The 19,854-nt window shown below is 46.4% G+C and overlaps 1 protein-coding gene across 1 annotated transcript in view; it reads left to right on the plus strand.

The window, feature by feature from the left end:
- Positions 1–15,082: 15,082 nt before the first annotated feature.
- Positions 15,083–19,854, plus strand: part of LOC147733108 (proton-coupled zinc antiporter SLC30A2-like) — a 139,488-nt gene continuing 134,716 nt past the window's right edge. Inside the window, exon 1 of the mRNA XM_086957659.1 lies at positions 15,083–15,538. Within this exon, the coding sequence (XP_086813785.1) occupies positions 15,495–15,538 (44 nt within the window). The 5' untranslated portion in view covers positions 15,083–15,494. The remainder of the gene's footprint in view (positions 15,539–19,854) is intronic.

A 19,854-nucleotide genomic window follows, 5' to 3' on the forward strand; every position in this document is an offset into this window, starting at 1 on the left:
GGTTCTAAAACCCGGTCCTTCAGGAGCGCAAATCAAGGGACCGATCGCGAAACTATGAAGGAAAGAAATCACAAGGTGCTAAGGGACAAGGTCAGCTGGTGTGTAAAAGAGGAAAAAAGAAAAATAAGGTAGGGAATGGAGAGGGTGAGAAAATGTACAAAGGCAATACAAAGCAGATAGCATAAAAAGAGCAGAGAAAGGGAGAGAAATACTGCACAGGAGATAGGAAAAGTATAGTCGAATGATTTCGACGAGATGGGAGAGAAAAAGTTGGAGATAAAAGTGATAGCGATTAGAAAGAAATAGGCTGGAATGAGAATGAAGAAAAGATAGGATGCTCAGAAATAATGGAAAGGAAGAGATAGAAAGCAAGAGGGAGGAAGGAGGTGTGAAAGAGAAGGAGCAGTGGATGCACTTTTGGCAAAACCGAACGAAGACTGGGCCCGATGTTGCATATCCTGACGGGAGTCTGCATCAGAAAACCCACCTAAAAAAGGACCAACTTCACCTTTATACTGTTGGCAGGGACCTTGTAGAGGATAGACCATCCTCTATGATAGACTGCAGGCAGACTAAGCCCAACTGTTAACTCCACCATCCAGGGTTACTTATAACAGCTGTATTGGTACCAATGGAATAGCAATAGCCCCCGCAGCCCCTGCAGTATGGCATGTCACTGGCCTAAGAGAACTTAACTGGCACGGAGAATGGGGGGCCCCCTCCATGTACTTTGGGGGGGGCCCTCAAGATTCGTTATGCCACTGCTTGGACTGCAGCTACTTGTCCACCTTCCAGCCAACAGTGCTTCACGCTGACGTAGCTCCCCAGTTGTCTTCTACTATGCATAAACAAAAAGCCTGACAGTGGAACCTTTAGAGCCACAGCACCTGAACTGCTATCCCTTAGGTATTCCTACCCCTCTATACTTTTTGGGGTTTGTGTGCACACAGAAAAGCACCCACCATCACAGTGCCAATTCACATGGGATTATAACCTTTTGAAACAAACGCACAGGTGCACCACACATCAATTACAAAGACTAAGGGAGCAAAAGTATGATCTGTATACAATACAGGTATTATTCAGAGTTATTCTTTCATTCCAATTTTCTATATATTTTTTTTAAATCGTGGTCAATAACATCAGTTATTACAGTGATACAGCCAATGCGTTTCATCCTACTAGAGGACTTCTTCAGGGCTGTTAATTTAAACAAACAAAAAATACACATCAATATAGAAAGACCAAAAAAAACATAACACATCACATACTATACATAAAGGTAAATTTTTTCCCTCTGAAATAATTCTCTCTTTTTTTATATGCTTGTTGATATGTGGTAGATATTTTGAAGTTATATTGAAAAATCTGTGTAAAAATGGTGCTTATGTGTATGAAAATATTTTAAACTATAAAAAGTTGTTCTGTCTTTTCTCTGCTTGTCTTCTCTTTTGCTTCTCTATATATAGGACTTTAGGATGTAGCAATATGGCTAAACAAGTTTACTTTTATCTATAGTATGTGATGTGTTATATGTGTTTTTTGGTCTTTGTAAATTGAGGTGTATTTTAGTTTGTTTAAATTAACAGCCCTGTAGAAGTTCTCTAGTAGGACGAAACGCGTCGGCTGTATCACTGTAAAAACTGATGTTATTGACCACGATTTAAAAAAAATATATAGAAAATTGTGTGTGTTGGCAAAAGGAAAACGAGTGAATGTGTATACTGACAGCCAATATGCCTTTGGCGTGGCTCATAGCTTTGGACGTTTGTGGCGTGAACGTGGGTTTTTGACTTCGCATGGAACAAAGATCCAGCATGGACAGTTGGTGAATGAACTTCTTGAATCTCTTACTTTGCCGTTACAAGTAGCGATCGTCAAATGCAGTGCCCATAAGAAAGTCACGGATGATGTTGGTCGCGGAAATGCGTTTGCGGATGAAGTTGCGAAAGAAACTGCAAGAAATGTGATGAGTCGAATGTATGCTGCGGGTCCGGGGAGATGGGTTCCAGAGAAGAGTGTGTGTGAAGATACGATTGAGAGTGTGAAATCCATTCAAGCTGAAGCTACGGAGAAAGAGTTGAATGAATGGAGAGAAAGTAAGGGTAAATTTGATTCGAATGGTTGTTGGATTGATTTGTCTGAGCATCAGAGATGGTTGTTGCCTAATGCGTATGTGCTTCCAGTTGTTACAATGGCTCATGGCATGGCACATATTAGTGTGAAAGGGATTTGCAAGTTGTTGGCTCCGGTTTGGCAGAATGCGGGAATTCCAAAATGTGCAGACAACTTGGTTAAGAATTGTATGGTGTGTTTGATGTACAATCCTGGTAAGGGAACTCCAACACCAGCTGGTCATTTTGCTCCTCCTACGTATCCGTTCGAGGCTTTGCAGCTAGATTTTATCCACAATGAGAGATGCAACAACTTGAAATATGTTTTAGTGGTTGTTTGCTCTTTTTCTAGATGGGTAGAAGCGTATCCCCTTAAGGACAATACTGCCTTGTCCACAGCAAAAGTCCTGATAAAAGAATTTTTCCAGAGGTTTGGAATGGCAAGAATTATCTGGAGTGACAATGGGAGTGAATTTGTGGGTCAAGTCATGAAGAGAGTGTGTGAGGGACTAGGGATCCGGCAGAAGTTCCACGCTGCAAATCATCCCCAATCAGCTGGTTTAGTCGAGTGTATAATGGCACTTTGAAGCTAAAATTAGCTAAAATCCAAGAACCACATGGTTTAAAATGGCCAGATGCTTTGCCTTTAGCGCTTTTGTCCACAAGAATGACTGTGCATTCGAGAATGGGTCTGAGTCCCTATGAAGTAGTTTTAGGCCGCCCAGCGAATATTTGGGGTGTGCCGAGACCAACCAGATTTAGTGAGATTGAGTACCCTGTGTTGCTTGACTACTTGCGCGACTGACGACTAAATTGCCTGTTTTACACCAACAGGTGCATGACAGCCTATCACAAGCTTCTGAAGATCCAGGCCATGCTATTGAACCTGGATCGTGGGTGTTTATCAAGAATTTTCAGCGGAGCAAGAACGATCATCCCCGCTGGACAGGACCCTTTCAAGTGTTACTATTGACACGTTCTGCAGTTCGAGTGCAAGGCAAGAGAAACTGGATCCACGGCGTACACTGTAAGCTAGCACCTTTGCCCTTACCGTACGATCAGTGGGTCCAGGAGGGACTTCCAGACTCTGAAACAGAAACTGTTCCACGATTTTTGCCATTTAGCGATGCTCGTCTGATTGGTACGAACTCTGTGAGACAAAGTGACAATCTTTTACAAGAAGCTGTGCCTCCTTCAAATCGATTGAACACCACTGAGCCTGATTTGTTGTTTAAAGATCAAGAATTGCCTGGAAGAAGCTGCTATAATTTGCGACCGAGAGTCATGGACAAAGAAAGCACAAATAAAGTTTTTTTAATGATTTTTCTGTTTGCAGGATAACTCTCCACCGAGGATCTACTCATTTGTGTTTTTCGAACTGCAATCCGGGTTCAGCTGTAGGGTCGCGGTTGCGGAAAGTCTTTGGAGTGCAAGCCTGAGACACTAGGTCGAAGGTTCTGGTTGGCCTAAGGGAGTTGGCCTGGGTTGACAGAGGCATTCCTTAGCATAAAACACCCTACCATCGCGAGCAGAATATTTAGTTAAGGATGGATTTCTTCGAGTTGGAGAGAACTGCAAGGACAATAATGTTTAGAAAGAAGATATGTAAATTGATTTCAAAGAAAAGTTTTATAATACTGTGTGTATTTTTGCTATTGAATTTAATGGTGTTCATAATTGGTTATGTGACATTCTCTTTTAAAGTAACGTTTGTTCCCACTGTGCAACCTACACCTCCACCTACTATTTTTTCTCATTCTTTTCACCCTTTGCCTGAAAATGAAGTCGTTAGATGACTGGAATTTGCCAATAATTCCTTTATTCAACTTTTGCACCAACACCAGTTAGTGATGAACACGACAAACTGTTGGATCTGTGGTCTAATGCCCCATACGACTGATAAAGGTATTCCGTACTTGGTTTTGCCTTTTAGTTTGAATGGTTCGATTTGGGCTTACAGAACGATGTTTATTTATGCCCATAGTGTCTATCCCCTACGTTCACCAAAGGACAATCCGAAGAATAGTGCTGTTGCAAGAGGCATAGTCAACATGGTTGAAGGGACTAATGCCGTTGAAACTATTCCAATAGATGAGAAGCAACCCTATAGTGGTTGGGATATTACTGGATATGGAGTTAGTTGGAGTGTTAACCAGCGAGCAAAAAGTTCTCCACCGATTTGGATAGTGCCCCATCAGGGTCGCTATTGTCTGCAGGGTAATGGCAAGAATCCGAGAGCTCAGCAAGGGAAGAGCGTTTGCACTGACACCTACGTATTTACGTCTCAGTCTTCCCCAGCATTTTTAGCTGCTAAGGGTACTTACTTTGTTTGCTATGACAAAGCATATACGTGGTTGCCCCCTGATTTTTCGGCCCCATGTTTTGTTTCTTTCCTGTTGCCTCCCACTTTTACAGCTGCGGCAGATTACCATAAGACAAGAGTTGCTAGAGGTGTCTTTAGTCAAGAAGACACTGCATGGCAAGAGTTGGGAGATTTCTTTAAGGGTTTTCTGCCGTTCTGGGAACCGATGGCAAACAGCAGGAATATTCGCCAGTTGACAAGAGTGGTTGAGTCCACCATAGTCGAAACTGCCGGTGCCCTTAGTAACTTGACTGCTGAGCTCCAGTCGGATAGACTTATGACACTCCAAAATAGAGTTGCCCTTGATGTTATACTAGCAGATCGAGGTGGAGTTTGTAAACTGATTCAATCGAGCTGCTGCGTTTTCATTCCAGACAACGCTCCGTCAGTCTTCCAAGCCATTTCCAAGCTACATAAGATCTCCGATTCTGTCCATTTGGACAAAGGAGATTGGTCGTTGATGGGATGGTTATGGGGATTGATATCTACTTGGGGTTGTAAGATTTTGATGGTCATTGGGATGGTCTTAGCTATCCTTTTTCTGTTCTGTTCCGTGAGTTTGTGGGTCTGGTTCGGTGGTTCCAAACCTGTTCAATAAAGGTCGTCGGAAATAGACGATTTTGGTGTCAGCAGACCGCAAATCGCGAGTGTAGTGTGTACGAGTGTTTTCGTATTAATCGATCAAAGAGAACACTATGTATTTAGGGATTTCGTTTGAACCTTCGGGTTCCATTTTGTGTACGGCAGCCATTTTGTGTGGTTGCCCTCACATAGGCCGATGACTGCGGCCGAAAGAGTCTTTGGGACACGTACACCTTAGCTGACTTCTGAATGACCTGGCCGAACTGACTCCATTGCCCGAGGTTGACCTCGCTGAGCCAGTTCCTTGTTAAGCAGCTGGTCAGATAAAGATCAAAGGGTAGGACATGCCCAAGTTTATGGTACACTGCTCCCACCTTTCTATCTTGCTTCCAATCTGTTTCTGTTCCTTCCTTTACGACATAATCACTGATTTGGGTTGAGGGTTTTATGGTGGGTTTGTCCGGCCTGAGCGAACAAGAATACTGGAATGTGCTTGGTCATTTCTGGTGGGCTGGACAACGGAAAGTGGGATTGTCGTCATACGCTACTTTTGAATTGTCACACTGTCATTGGTCAGTTTGTATGAACCCAATGTTAATTTGGAATGTTGCCTGAGGCTTGATTTTTGGCATAAAAGACCATGCTCCGCTCATTGAAATTGTGCAGTCTCTAGCGAACCACCCGTGTTGTGCTTCGTAGATCTCTGTTCCTGGTTGCAGCCAATAAACTTTGGTCTTTGACGTCATCAAGAAGTATCCCGTGTCTCTGTTTGCCAAGGCTGGGGAACTCGAAGGCATTGGGCGGTTTCCCTTACGCCGCTGGGTTCTAAAACCCGGTGCTTCAGGAGCGCAAATCAGGGGACCCATCGCGAAACTATGAAGGAAAGAAATCACAAGGTGCTAAGGGACAAGGTCAGCTGGTGTGTAAAAGAAGAAAAAAGAAAAATAAGGTAGGGAATGGAGAGGGTGAGAAAATGTACAAAGGCAATACAAAGCAGATAGCATAAAAAGAGCAGAGAAAGGGAGAGAAATACTGCACAGGAGATAGGAAAAGTATAGTCGAATGATTTCGACGAGATGGGAGAGAAAAAGTTGGAGATAAAAGTGATAGCGATTAGAAAGAAATAGGCTGGAATGAGAATGAAGAAAAGATAGGATGCTCAGAAATAATGGAAAGGAAGAGATAGATAGCAAGAGGGAGGACGGAGGTGTGAAAGAGAAGGAGCAGTGGATGCACTTTTGGCAAAACCGAACGAAGACTGGGCCCAATGTTGCATATCCTGACGGGAGTCTGCATCAGAAAACCCACCTAAAAAAGGATCAACTTCACCTTTATACTGATGGCAGGGACCTTGTAGAGGATAGACCATCCTCTATGATAGACTGCAGGCAGACTAAGCCCAACTGTTAACTCCACACTCCAGGGTTACTTATAACAGCTGTATTGGTACCAATGGAATAGCAATAGCCCCCGCAGCCCCTGCAGTATGGCATGTCACTGGCCTAAGAGAACTTAACTGGCACGGAGAATGGGGGGCCCCCTCCATGTACTTTGGGGGGGGCCCTCAAGTTTCGTTATGCCACTGCTTGGACTGCAGCTACTTGTCCACCTTCCAGCCAACAGTGCTTCACGCTGACGTATCTCCCCAGTTGTCTTCTACTATGCATAAACAAAAAGCCTGACAGTGGAACCTTTAGAGCCACAGCACCTGAACTGCTATCCCTTAGGTATTCCTACCCCTCTATACTTTTTGGGGTTTGTGTGCACACAGAAAAGCACCCACCATCACAGTGCCAATTCACATGGGATTATAACCTTTTGAAACACACGCACAGGTGCACCACACATCAATTACAAAGAATAAGGGAGCAAATGTATGATCTGTATACAATACAGGTATTATTCAGAGTTATTCTTTTATTCCAATTTTCTATATATTTTTTTTAAATCGTGGTCAATAACATCAGTTTTTACAGTGATACAGCCAATGCGTTTCATCCTACTAGAGGACTTCTTCAGGGCTGTTAATTTAAACAAACAAAAAATACACATCAATATAGAAAGACCAAAAAAAACATAACACATCACATACTATACATAAAGGTACATTTTTTCCCTCTGAAGTAATTCTCTCTTTTTTGATATGCTTGTTGATATGTGGTAGATATTTTGAAGTTATATTGAAAAATCTGTGTAAAAATGGTGCTTATGTGTATGGAAATATTTTAAACTATAAAAAAGTTGTTCTGTCTTTTCTCTGCTTGTCTTCTCTTTTGCTTCTCTATATATAGGACTTTAGGATGTAGCAATATGGCTAAACAAGTTTACTTTTATCTATAGTATGTGATGTGTTATATGTGTTTTTTGGTCTTTGTAAATTGAGGTGTATTTTAGTTTGTTTAAATTAACAGCCCTGTAGAAGTTCTCTAGTAGGACGAAACGCGTCGGCTGTATCTCTGTAAAAACTGATGTTATTGACCACGATTTTAAAAAAATATATAGAAAATTGTGTGTGTTGGCAAAAGGAAAACGAGTGAATGTGTATACTGACAGCCAATATGCCTTTGGCGTGGCTCATAGCTTTGGACGTTTGTGGCGTGAACGTGGGTTTTTGACTTCGCATGGAACAAAGATCCAGCATGGACAGTTGGTGAATGAACTTCTTGAATCTCTTACTTTGCCGTTACAAGTAGCGATCGTCAAATGCAGTGCCCATAAGAAAGTCACGGATGATGTTGGTCGCGGAAATGCGTTTGCGGATGAAGTTGCGAAAGAAACTGCAAGAAATGTGATGAGTCGAATGTATGCTGCGGGTCCGGCGAGATGGGTTCCAGAGAAGAGTGTGTGTGAAGATACGATTGAGAGTGTGAAATCCATTCAAGCTGAAGCTACGGAGAAAGAGTTGAATGAATGGAGAGAAAGTAAGGGTAAATTTGATTCGAATGGTTGTTGGATTGATTTGTCTGAGCATCAGAGATGGTTGTTGCCTAATGCGTATGTGCTTCCAGTTGTTACAATGGCTCATGGCATGGCACATATTAGTGTGAAAGGGATTTGCAAGTTGTTGGCTCCGGTTTGGCAGAATGCGGGAATTCCAAAATGTGCAGACAACTTGGTTAAGAATTGTATGGTGTGTTTGATGTACAATCCTGGTAAGGGAACTCCAACACCAGCTGGTCATTTTGCTCCTCCTACGTATCCGTTCGAGGCTTTGCAGCTAGATTTTATCCACAATGAGAGATGCAACAACTTGAAATATGTTTTAGTGGTTGTTTGCTCTTTTTCTAGATGGGTAGAAGCGTATCCCCTTAAGGACAATACTGCCTTGTCCACAGCAAAAGTCCTGATAAAAGAATTTTTCCCGAGGTTTGGAATGCCAAGAATTATCTGGAGTGACAATGGGAGTGAATTTGTGGGTCAAGTCATGAAGAGAGTGTGTGAGGGACTAGGGATCCGGCAGAAGTTCCACGCTGCAAATCATCCCCAATCAGCTGGTTTAGTCGAGTGTATAATGGCACTTTGAAGCTAAAATTAGCTAAAATCCAAGAACCCCATGGTTTAAAATGGCCAGATGCTTTGCCTTTAGCGCTTTTGTCCACAAGAATGACTGTGCATTCGAGAATGGGTCTGAGTCCCTATGAAGTAGTTTTAGGCCACCCAGCGAATATTTGGGGTGTGCCGAGACCAACCAGATTTAGTGAGATTGAGTACCCTGTGTTGCTTGACTACTTGCGCGACTGACGACTAAATTGCCTGTTTTACCCCAACAGGTGCATGACAGCCTATCACAAGCTTCTGAAGATCCAGGCCATGCTATTGAACCTGGATCGTGGGTGTTTATCAAGAATTTTCAGCGGAGCAAGAACGATCATCCCCGCTGGACAGGACCCTTTCAAGTGTTACTATTGACACGTTCTGCAGTTCGAGTGCAAGGCAAGAGAAACTGGATCCACGGCGTACACTGTAAGCTAGCACCTTTGCCCTTACCGTACGATCAGTGGGTCCAGGAGGGACTTCCAGACTCTGAAACAGAAACTGTTCCACGATTTTTGCCATTTAGCGATGCTCGTCTGATTGTTACGAACTCTGTGAGACAAAGTGACAATCTTTTACAAGAAGCTGTGCCTCCTTCAAATCGATTGAACACTACTGAGCCTGATTTGTTGTTTAAAGATCAAGAATTGCCTGGAAGAAGCTGCTATAATTTGCGACCGAGAGTCATGGACAAAGAAAGCACAAATAAAGTTTTTTTAATGATTTTTCTGTTTGCAGGATAACTCTCCACCGAGGATCTACTCATTTGTGTTTTTCGAACTGCAATCCGGGTTCAGCTGTAGGGTCGCGGTTGCGGAAAGTCTTTGGAGTGCAAGCCTGAGACACTAGGTCGAAGGTTCTGGTTGGCCTAAGGGAGTTGCCCTGGGTTGACAGAGGCATTCCTTAGCATAGAACACCCTACCATCGTGAGCAGAATATTTAGTTACGGATGGATTTCTTCGAGTTGGAGAGAACTGCAAGGACAATAATGTTTAGAAAGAAGATATGTAAATTGATTTCAAAGAAAAGTTTTATAATACTGTGTGTATTTTTGCTATTGAATTTATTGGTGTTCATAATTGGTTATGTGACATTCTCTTTTAAAGTAACGTTTGTTCCCACTGTGCAACCTACACCTCCACCTACTATTTCTTCTCATTCTTTTCACCCTTTGCCTGAACATGAGGTAGTTAGATGACTGGAATTTGCCAATAATTCCTTTATTCAACTTTTGCACCAACACCAGTTAGTGATGAACACGACAAACTGTTGGATCTGTGGTCTAATGCCCCATACGACTGATAAAGGTATTCCGTACTTGGTTTTGCCTTTTAGTTTGAATGGTTCGATTTGGGCTTACAGAACGATGTTTATTTATGCCCATAGTGTCTATCCCCTACGTTCACCAAAGGACAATCCGAAGAATAGTGCTGTTGCAAGAGGCATAGTCAACATGGTTGAAGGGACTAATGCCGTTGAAACTATTCCGATAGATGAGAAGCAACCCTATAGTGGTTGGGATATTACTGGATATGGAGTTAGTTGGAGTGTTAACCAGCGAGCAAAAAGTTCTCCACCGATTTGGATAGTGCCCCATCAGGGTCGCTATTGTCTGCAGGGTAATGGCAAGAATCCGAGAGCTCAGCTAGGGAAGAGCGTTTGCACTGACACCTACGTATTTACGTCTCAGTCTTCCCCAGCATTTTTAGCTGCTAAGGGTACTTACTTTGTTTGCTATGACAAAGCATATACGTGGTTGCCCCCTGATTTTTCGGCCCCATGTTTTGTTTCTCTCCTGTTGCCTCCCACTTTTACAGCTGCGGCAGATTACCATAAGACAAGAGTTGCTAGAGGTGTCTTTAGTCAAGAAGACACTGCAGGGCAAGAGTTGGGAGATTTCTTTAAGGGTTTTCTGCCGTTCTGGGGACCGATGGCAAACAGCAGGAATATTCGCCAGTTGACAAGAGTCGTTGAGTCCACCATAGTCGAAACTGCCGGTGCCCTTAGTAACTTGACTGCTGAGCTCCAGTCGGATAGACTTATGACACTCCAAAATAGAGTTGCCCTTGATGTTATACTAGCAGATCGAGGTGGAGTTTGTAAACTGATTCAATCGAGCTGCTGCGTTTTCATTCCAGACAACGCTCCGTCAGTCTTCCAAGCCATTTCCAAGCTACATAAGATCTCCGATTCTGTCCATTTGGACAAAGGAGATTGGTCGTTGATGGGATGGTTATGGGGATTGATATCTACTTGGGGTTGTAAGATTTTGATGGTCATTGGGATGGTCTTAGCTATCCTTTTTCTGTTCTGTTCCGTGAGTTTGTGGGTCTGGTTCGGTGGTTCCAAACCTGTTCAATAAAGGTCGTCGGAAATAGACGATTTTGGTGTCAGCAGACCGCAAATCGCGAGTGTAGTGTGTACGAGTGTTTTCGTATTAATCGATCAAAGAGTACACTATGTATTTAGGGATTTCGTTTGAACCTTCGGGTTCCATTTTGTGTACGGCAGCCATTTTGTGTGGTTGCTCTCACATAGGCCGATGACTGCGGCCGAAAGAGTCTTTGGGACACGTACACCTTAGCTGACTTCTGAATGACCTGGCCGAACTGACTCCATTGCCCGAGGTTGACCTCGCTGAGCCAGTTCCTTGTTAAGCAGCTGGTCAGATAAAGATCAAAGGGTAGGACATGCCCAAGTTTATGGTACACTGCTCCCACCTTTCTATCTTGCTTCCAATCTGTTTCTGTTCCTTCCTTTACGACATAATCACTGATTTGGGTTGAGGGTTTTATGATGGGTTTGTCCGGCCTGAGCGAACAAGAATACTGGAATGTGCTTGGTCATTTCTGGTGGGCTGGACAACGGAAAGTGGGATTGTCGTCATACGCTACTTTTGAATTGTCACACTGTCATTGGTCAGTTTGTATGAACCCAATGTTAATTTGGAATGTTGCCTGAGGCTTGATTTTTGGCATAAAAGACCATGCTCCGCTCATTGAAATTGTGCAGTCTCTAGCGAACCACCCGTGTTGTGCTTCGTAGATCTCTGTTCCTGGTTGCAGCCAATAAACTTTGGTCTTTGACGTCATCAAGAAGTATCCCGTGTCTCTGTTTGCCAAGGCTGGGGAACTCGAAGGCATTGGGCGGTTTCCCTTACGCCGCTGGGTTCTAAAACCCGGTCCTTCAGGAGCGCAAATCAAGGGACCCATCGCGAAACTATGAAGGAAAGAAATCACAAGGTGCTAAGGGACAAGGTCAGCTGGTGTGTAAAAGAGGAAAAAAGAAAAATAAGGTAGGGAATGGAGCATAAAAAGAGCAGAGAAAGGGAGAGAAATACTGCACAGGAGATAGGAAAAGTATAGTCGAATGATTTCGACGAGATGGGAGAGAAAAAGTTGGAGATAAAAGTGATAGCGATTAGAAAGAAATAGGCTGGAATGAGAATGAAGAAAAGATAGGATGCTCAGAAATAATGGAAAGGAAGAGATAGATAGCAAGAGGGAGGAAGGAGGTGTGAAAGAGAAGGAGCAGTGGATGCACTTTTGGCAAAACCGAACGAAGACTGGGCCCGATGTTGCATATCCTGACGGGAGTCTGCATCAGAAAACCCACCTAAAAAAGGACCAACTTCACCTTTATACTGATGGCAGGGACCTTGTAGAGGATAGACCATCCTCTATGATAGACTGCAGGCAGACTAAGCCCAACTGTTAACTCCACCATCCAGGGTTACTTATAACAGCTGTATTGGTACCAATGGAATAGCAATAGCCCCCGCAGCCCCTGCAGTATGGCATGTCACTGGCCTAAGAGAACTTAACTGGCAGGGAGAATGGGGGGCCCCCTCCATGTACTTTGGGGGGGGCCCTCAAGTTTCGTTATGCCACTGCTTGGACTGCAGCTACTTGTCCACCTTCCAGCCAACAGTGCTTCACGCTGACGTATCTCCCCAGTTGTCTTCTACTATGCATAAACAAAAAGCCTGACAGTGGAACCTTTAGAGCCACAGCACCTGAACTGCTATCCCTTAGGTATTCCTACCCCTCTATACTTTTTGGGGTTTGTGTGCACACAGAAAAGCACCCACCATCACAGTGCCAATTCACATGGGATTATAACCTTTTGAAACAAACGCACAGGTGCACCACACATCAATTACAAAGACTAAGGGAGCAAATGTATGATCTGTATACAATACAGGTATTATTCAGAGTTATTCTTTTATTCCAATTTTCTATATATTTTTTTTAAATCGTGGTCAATAACATCAGTTTTTACAGTGATACAGCCAATGCGTTTCATCCTACTAGAGGACTTCTTCAGGGCTGTTAATTTAAACAAACAAAAAATACACATCAATATAGAAAGACCAAAAAAAACATAACACATCACATACTATACATAAAGGTAAATTTTTTCCCTCTGAAGTAATTCTCTCTTTTTTGATATGCTTGTTGATATGTGGTAGATATTTTGAAGTTATATTGAAAAATCTGTGTAAAAATGGTGCTTATGTGTATGAAAATATTTTAAACTATAAAAAAAGTTGTTCTGTCTTTTCTCTGCTTGTCTTCTCTTTTGCTTCTCTATATATAGGACTTTAGGATGTAGCAATATCGCTAAACAAGTTTACTTTTATCTATAGTATGTGATGTGTTATATGTGTTTTTTGGTCTTTGTAAATTGAGGTGTATTTTAGTTTGTTTAAATTAACAGCCCTGTAGAAGTTCTCTAGTAGGACGAAACGCGTCGGCTGTATCACTGTGACAACTGATGTTTGTGACCACAATTTTTTTTTTAAATATAGAAAATTGGAATAAAAGAGAAACTCTGAATAATACCTGTATTGTATACAAATCATACATTTGCTCCCTTAGTCTGTGTAATTGATGTCTGGTGCATCTGTGCTTATGTCTTCTACAATTACTGCCAGACTGATGAGGCATAGAGGATAGCTGCGTTGGAGTACTGGGAGGTTGGTGGGACAGTGAAGTTGTGAGGTTGGAGGGGGGACATTAGATAAACTTACTGACTTGGATATAGGGTATTAGATTGAGAAGTAGTACTTGGTGTTGGAACACTGCAGGATGTGAGGCCAGTGGGAATCATTGGGGTGCTCGTGAGAAACATATACAACCAGGAGATAAAAGGAAGGGCATGCCTGTCAAGTCCCCTAGGTCCATGGGTGGTCTGTTGCTTCAGTCCAGTTATTTTTGTTTGAATTCTGGGACTTTTAGTCCTGATTAATGATGGAATAAACAAGTCTGCAAGTCCCAAAATCCAAACAAAAAAAAACAACCTGGGGTAACAAATCAGTAATGGACCTGGAAGACTTGGCAGGGCTGGAGGGAGAATAATAAGGAAACCGATGTGGGTGCAAGAGACATGTAGAGTGTGCCGGTGGTGAAACGGGGGTTTGTGAGAGGTGTGGGTAAGGGCGCAGGAGTACCGAAGAACTCCTAAGTTGCCCGAATTCGTCGTGAGTAGTTCACCCAGCTCAAGATGTTTTTTCGTTGCCGTCTGGGATTCGGCGAAGTATTATTGTTGTTAAATCGGGACTGCAAGTCCCACAATGCAAAGTACTAACCCGGACTCTCGGCGTATCCTAGAAAAACGTTTGAGCTCAGATGAGTACAGATGGCGCACAGGAAGGCGAGAATTGCGGGGGTACATGTGTAGTATTTAGATGACACCTATAAACCAGAGCACCTTCCTTTAGTCCCGTCTCTCAAGTAAAAAACTAAATGCATTATTCTAGGAGTTGTAGTCTTGGTTCAATTCAGTTTAACCAAGCTAATAAATATCCTAAAATAATAATTTGTCCAAAGGTATGTGCAAATGCTCTGAATTAACCCTAATGAGTGAGCGCAGGTGTGGGTAAAGACGTGTCTCCGAACGTTTAAGTGTATGTGAAGGGTATGGGGGTGTAAAAGCGGTATGGGAATGACGGGCACAGCAGAAGGGGTTTGGGGTGATGCGTGGTAAGGGTACAGTCAAAGCGTGACGCATGAAGAGTACTAATGTTTACCAGCGGGATTGGGGGTTTGCAGTCGACGGCTAATGCAGGAGGGGTGCACAAGAGAGCGCTGGCAGAGTCCATACTTAATTGCAGCCTGAATACGAGGCGGGTGAAGGAGGGGTACGGTAGAATGTCCAGGATGACTTCAAAGATGGATGTAGAGGGGTGTTGGTAAAGCTGCAGGGAGGATACGCGCGAATAAAGTTTCCAGGTTGAGTGTCCGAAACATTACAGGGGAGGGCGGCGTTTGTTTGGAGTGGTACAGCCTCGGTAGAGGGCGCAAGGAGTGTAAGAATCACGGCTGCAGCACGCGCAGTTCATACAGGTGGGGTCCAATCATGTTCGGAGATGTACAGGTGCAAGGCGAGTAGTTGGAATGAACTTCAGCAGCCAAGGGAAGGGCCAGGTGTACGCCGGGGACTGGTGACGAGGACCGGGTGCCCCGAGGGATACAGAGGGGGTGTGGCTGGGGTAAATGAGCTGGGGTAAGGGAGGCGGGCGAGCTCCTGTGACTAGGGTCAGTGAGAGACAACGGGCAGGGGAGGGTCAGTGCCGCGGGAGGGAGGATCAGCTGAGGTCGTCGAGGAGGGTCAGCTGAAGAGGAGGAGGGGACTTTGCAGCCGGTGCAAGAGTTTTGCACCCCTTCCCCCGTCACCCCCCGCCCCCTTTGCACACGCCGGGCTCGGGCGCTGCACTATCGGCTCTGCGACCACAGCAACCACGGGACAGAACGCGGGACAGGGAACCAGAGCGAGATCAGAGCGGAGCCGGACTAGACCCGGAGTCAGCTCGGGACATATTCTGAGCCCAAACCCGCACTAAGTTAACGTTAAGGCGGGGCAAGCATCCGTTTACAGGGCAGGACCGGCAACACCGCAACATGCAGGGCGACGAGAAGCGGAGACTCATCCAGCCCAATAACCAGTGAGTGTCTCATTTAACTTCTCTGCTTTCTTTTTCTGTGGTTGAAATAAGTGTCTCCTATCCGTGATATCCCCATCCTTCGCCCATATACACGTACCCCTGGCCTTTATACGCCGCCCTGGAGAGTCTGCTTGTGCACGCACCTGAACGCGGAACTAAACACTGCCCCCTCCGAACACTTCCCCCAAACTTCTGCTCTCACTGTTGCCGATAGATCACACTTCAGTTCGCCCTCCCTCTTGCTCCTCGAGTCCTTCCCACCCCCCGCCCAATTCCTAACTGCCCTCACCCTCGCATCTTCTCAACCCCTGATTGCCAAAATAAAGACATGAAGAGATTGTCAATTTATACATTTTAGGTCGCCCACCACCATACGTATCACTCCTTAATTCTTCAGCATTGCCTCAGTCACTGTCTCCATCTGCAGAATTCTTGAACATTCGCGCGCTGGCCTTTCATCGGTGCCTGTCCTCGGCTCTTTATTTACTCTACTTCTCTGTGCCCCCAATTACTGACTGCATTAACAGCTTCAGTCTAACCTTTACACACCCTGCCTCCTCCAGCCATGATTTACATTCTCTCCTGGATAAACCACCACTGACCCCCTCCTCTCCCTCTTCTCAAGACCTAAGGCGCTACTCACTGCCTGCTCACAACAACCCTCTCCCCCTAAGCAATCGTCTTCTTCACCCTGGAGTCCCCTCAATGCCATTCAGTTCCACTGTTCACATCTGTTTCCTTCTTGATTTCTTCGGTCCCTGATGCAAACCCTGTCCTTTGTTCCTCTGGCTTGTGTGATGGCTTTAGTCTCCTGCTTCGCTTGTCTTAATCCCGAACCCCACAGCTCTGCAATCTATGGCCTGCCTGTACACATTTCTTCAATCCCCGACTCTACTGGAGTCAGTGCTGAACCTCATTATCTCTTGCCGTGTCGTCAGTCGTTGACTCCCACTATTGCTTCCGCCATTTAACCCGGCCCACCCTCTCTCAACAAACATTGCCACGCTCCCCAATTCTTAACTTCCTACATTTTTTTTTATCCTTGGCTCCACACCATCTTCAATCGGTAAATCATTCAGTCCCTGATATTTACATTTTCTTTATTTATCCTATTCTTTCAATTCTCAACTCAATCACGGACATTTATAGAGCGCACTACTTACCCGGAGGGTCTCAAGGCGCGAGGGGGGGGGGGGGGTGCTGCTACTGCTCGAATAGCCAGGTCTTGAGCTTCTTCCTGAAGGAGAGGTGGTCTTGGGTCAGGCGCAGGTCGGGAGGGAGGGAGTTCCAGGTCTTGGCGGCCAGGTAGGAGAAGGACCTTCCTCCTGTTGTCGTTCTTCGGATGCGGGGGACGGCGGCGAGGGCGTGGCTGGCTGATCGGAGATGACGTTTGGGAGCGTGGAAGTTGATGCGGTTGTTGAGGTATCTCGGGCCTTAGTCGTGTAGGGCTTTGTGTGCGTGGGAGAGGAGACGGAAGGTGATTCTTTTGTTGACGGGGAGCCAATGCAGGTCTCTCAGATGTCCGGAGATGTGGCTCTGTCGTGGGACGTCGAGGATGAGTCTGGCTGAGGCGTTCTGGATCCGCTGGAGTCTCTTCTGGAGCTTGGCGGTGGTTCCGGCGTAGATGGCGTTGCCGTAGTCCAGTCGGCTGGTGACGAGGGCCTGGGTGACCGTCTTCCTGGTCTCGGTGGGGATCCACCGGAAGATCTTCCGTAGCATGCGCAGGATGTTGAAGCACGACGAGGATACGGCGTTGACTTGTCTGGTCATGGTGAGGGAGGAGTCCAGGATGAAGCCCAGGTTGCGTGCGTGGTCTGTCGGTTTGGGTGCGGTGCCCAGGGCGGGGGGCCACCAGGAGTCGTCCCAGGCGGAGGGCGAGGAACCCAGGATGAGGACTTCCGTCTTGTCTAAGTTCAGTTTCAGGCGGCTGGTCGTCATCCAGTCGGCTACGTCTTTCATCCCTTCGTGAAGGTTGGCTCTGGCGGCGGCGGGGTCGTTGGTCAGGGAGAGGATCAGCTGGGTGTCGTCAGCGTAGGAGATGATGTTGAGGTTGTGTTGGCGTGCAATGGCCGCGAGGGGGCTCATGTAGACGTTGAAGAGGGTGGGGCTCAGCGAGGATCATTGAGGGACGCCGCGGATGACTTCGGTGGCCTCTGACTTGTACGCTGGTAGACGGACTCTGTGTTCTTCCGTCGAGGAAGGAGATGATCCAATCCAGTGCCTTCTCCTGGATTCCAACGTTGCTGAGGCGCTGCACTAGGGTGCGGTGGCAGACAGTGTCGAATGCCGCGGAAAGGTCTAGGAGGATGAGGGCCGCTGTTTCTCCGTTGTCCATCAGGGCTCGGATGTCATCGGTGGCAGCGATGAGGGCGGTCTCGGTGCTGTGGTTGGCTCGGAAGCCAGACTGCGAGGGGTCGAGGGATCCATTCGTCTCGAGGAAGGCGGCCAGCTGTTTGTTGACGGTCTTCTCGATGACTTTGGCTGGGAACGGGAGGAGCGAGTTGGGGCGGTAATTCTTGAGTTCGGTGGGGTCCGCTGTAGGTTTCTTTAGTAGGGCGCTGAGTTCGGCGTGCTTCCAGCTCTCGGGGAAGGTGGCGGTGTCGAAGGAGGTGTTGATGATGTCCCGCAGGTGGGGTGCGATGACAGCGTCGGCCTTGTTGAAGACGTGGTGAGGGCAGGGGTCGGTCGGAGATCCGGAGTGCATGGAGTTCATCATGTGGACGGTGTCTTCGGTGCTGATCGGAGTCCAGGCGTGGTGGTGGGCGGTGGTTCGGTCTTGGCGTGCGTCGGTTGAGTGGTGAAGCTGTTGTTTATGTCCGCGATCTTGTTGTGGAAGTAGGAGGCGAGGGAGTTAGAGAGGTCTTGTGATGGGGTGATGTCGTTGTTTCCGGCGTTGGGGTTGGAGAGCTCTTTCACGATGTTGAAGAGTTCCTTGCAGTTGTGTGCGTTGTTGTCCAGCCGGTCCTTGAATGCAGTTTTCTTGGTGGCGCGGATCAGTTGGTGGTGCTTCCGGGTGGCAAGCTTGAGGGCGGTCATGTTGTCCGGTGTTGGTTCCCTTCTCCAGGCTTTCTCGAGGGCTCGACAATTCTTCTTGGAGCTCTTGAGGTCGTCGGTGAACCAAGGAGCCTTCTTGCTGCCGGGTCTGCTGGGCGGGGTCCTCAGTGGGGCGAGTTCGTCCGCGCAGTTGCTGATCCACTTCGTGAGGTTGTCGGCGGCCTGGCTGGGGTTCGCTGAGCTGGCGGGGGGGTGCTGGCTCAGGGAAGCAGCGAGCTGGTCGGCTGTGATCTTGTTGCAGCTTCTCCGAGCAACTTGTTGCTGGTGGTGGTGGATCGTCGTTTTTCTGAAGGTGAAGTGGACGCAGCTGTGATCCGTCCAGTGGCGTGGCTGAAGGCGATGTCTTTGCTGGATGAGAAGACGGCGTCGAGTGTGTGTCCGGCGAGGTGGGTGGGGGTGGACACCAGCTGCTTGAGTCCGAGGTTGGCGAGGTTGTCGAGCAGGGTGATGGTGTTGCGGTCGTTGTTGTTCTCCAGGTGGAAGTTGAGGTCCCCCAGGAGTATGTAGTCAGCGGAGGGGAGGGCATGCGGGCTGATTAAGTCGGCGATGTCCTCGCTGAATTGTGTGCGTGGTCCCGGGGGTCGGTAGATCAGGGTGCCTCTGAGGGTGGTGTTCGGGTCGGTCCGGATCTGGAAGTGTAGGTGTTCGGCGGTTGTCAGGGTGTCGTCGGTGTTGGTCGTGATGTGAATGGTGTTCCTGTGGATGATGGCGATGCCTCCTCCCGTCTGTTTGACGCGGTCTCTCCGGGTGATCTTGTATCCCTCTGGGATGGCGATGGCGGTGTCGGAAACTCCATTTCAGTTCTCCAGTGTCATGTCCCTGCTTCAGTCTAATTACATTTTTCTTCCTGTAACACGTTTCCATCTATCGCCTGCTCACTTTCTCTCTGCACCTCCTTTTTTGTGTGTCTTTGGTTGCTGCTCCTTACCTGGCACTGAATCATTATCTTTCCAAGTGGTGATTCCTTCTTGGTGCCTGCTCCTCACCATCTGTCGCAGTCTTCTTCTGATTTCACCTATAGTTTATACAAGATAACGTCATTGTTCTTTTAAGACTGCTTATGTAAACCACTATACCCAGGTTTGGTGGATATGAGGAATTGAAGACCTGGGTAGACCGGTAGGTGACAGCCTGAGAGCTGATTATGCTAATGGTGACACTGGTAACGCTTCTATATAGCCTCTCTCCTGGACTGGGCTCCACCACCTTCAGGGTTGAAGACCACTGCTTAAGGTATGATGCCTGCCTGCTCCAACACCACC

This window comes from Lissotriton vulgaris, chromosome 2_1 (genome assembly GCF_964263255.1).
Source record: "Lissotriton vulgaris chromosome 2_1, aLisVul1.2, whole genome shotgun sequence".
NCBI lineage: Eukaryota > Metazoa > Chordata > Amphibia > Caudata > Salamandridae > Lissotriton > Lissotriton vulgaris.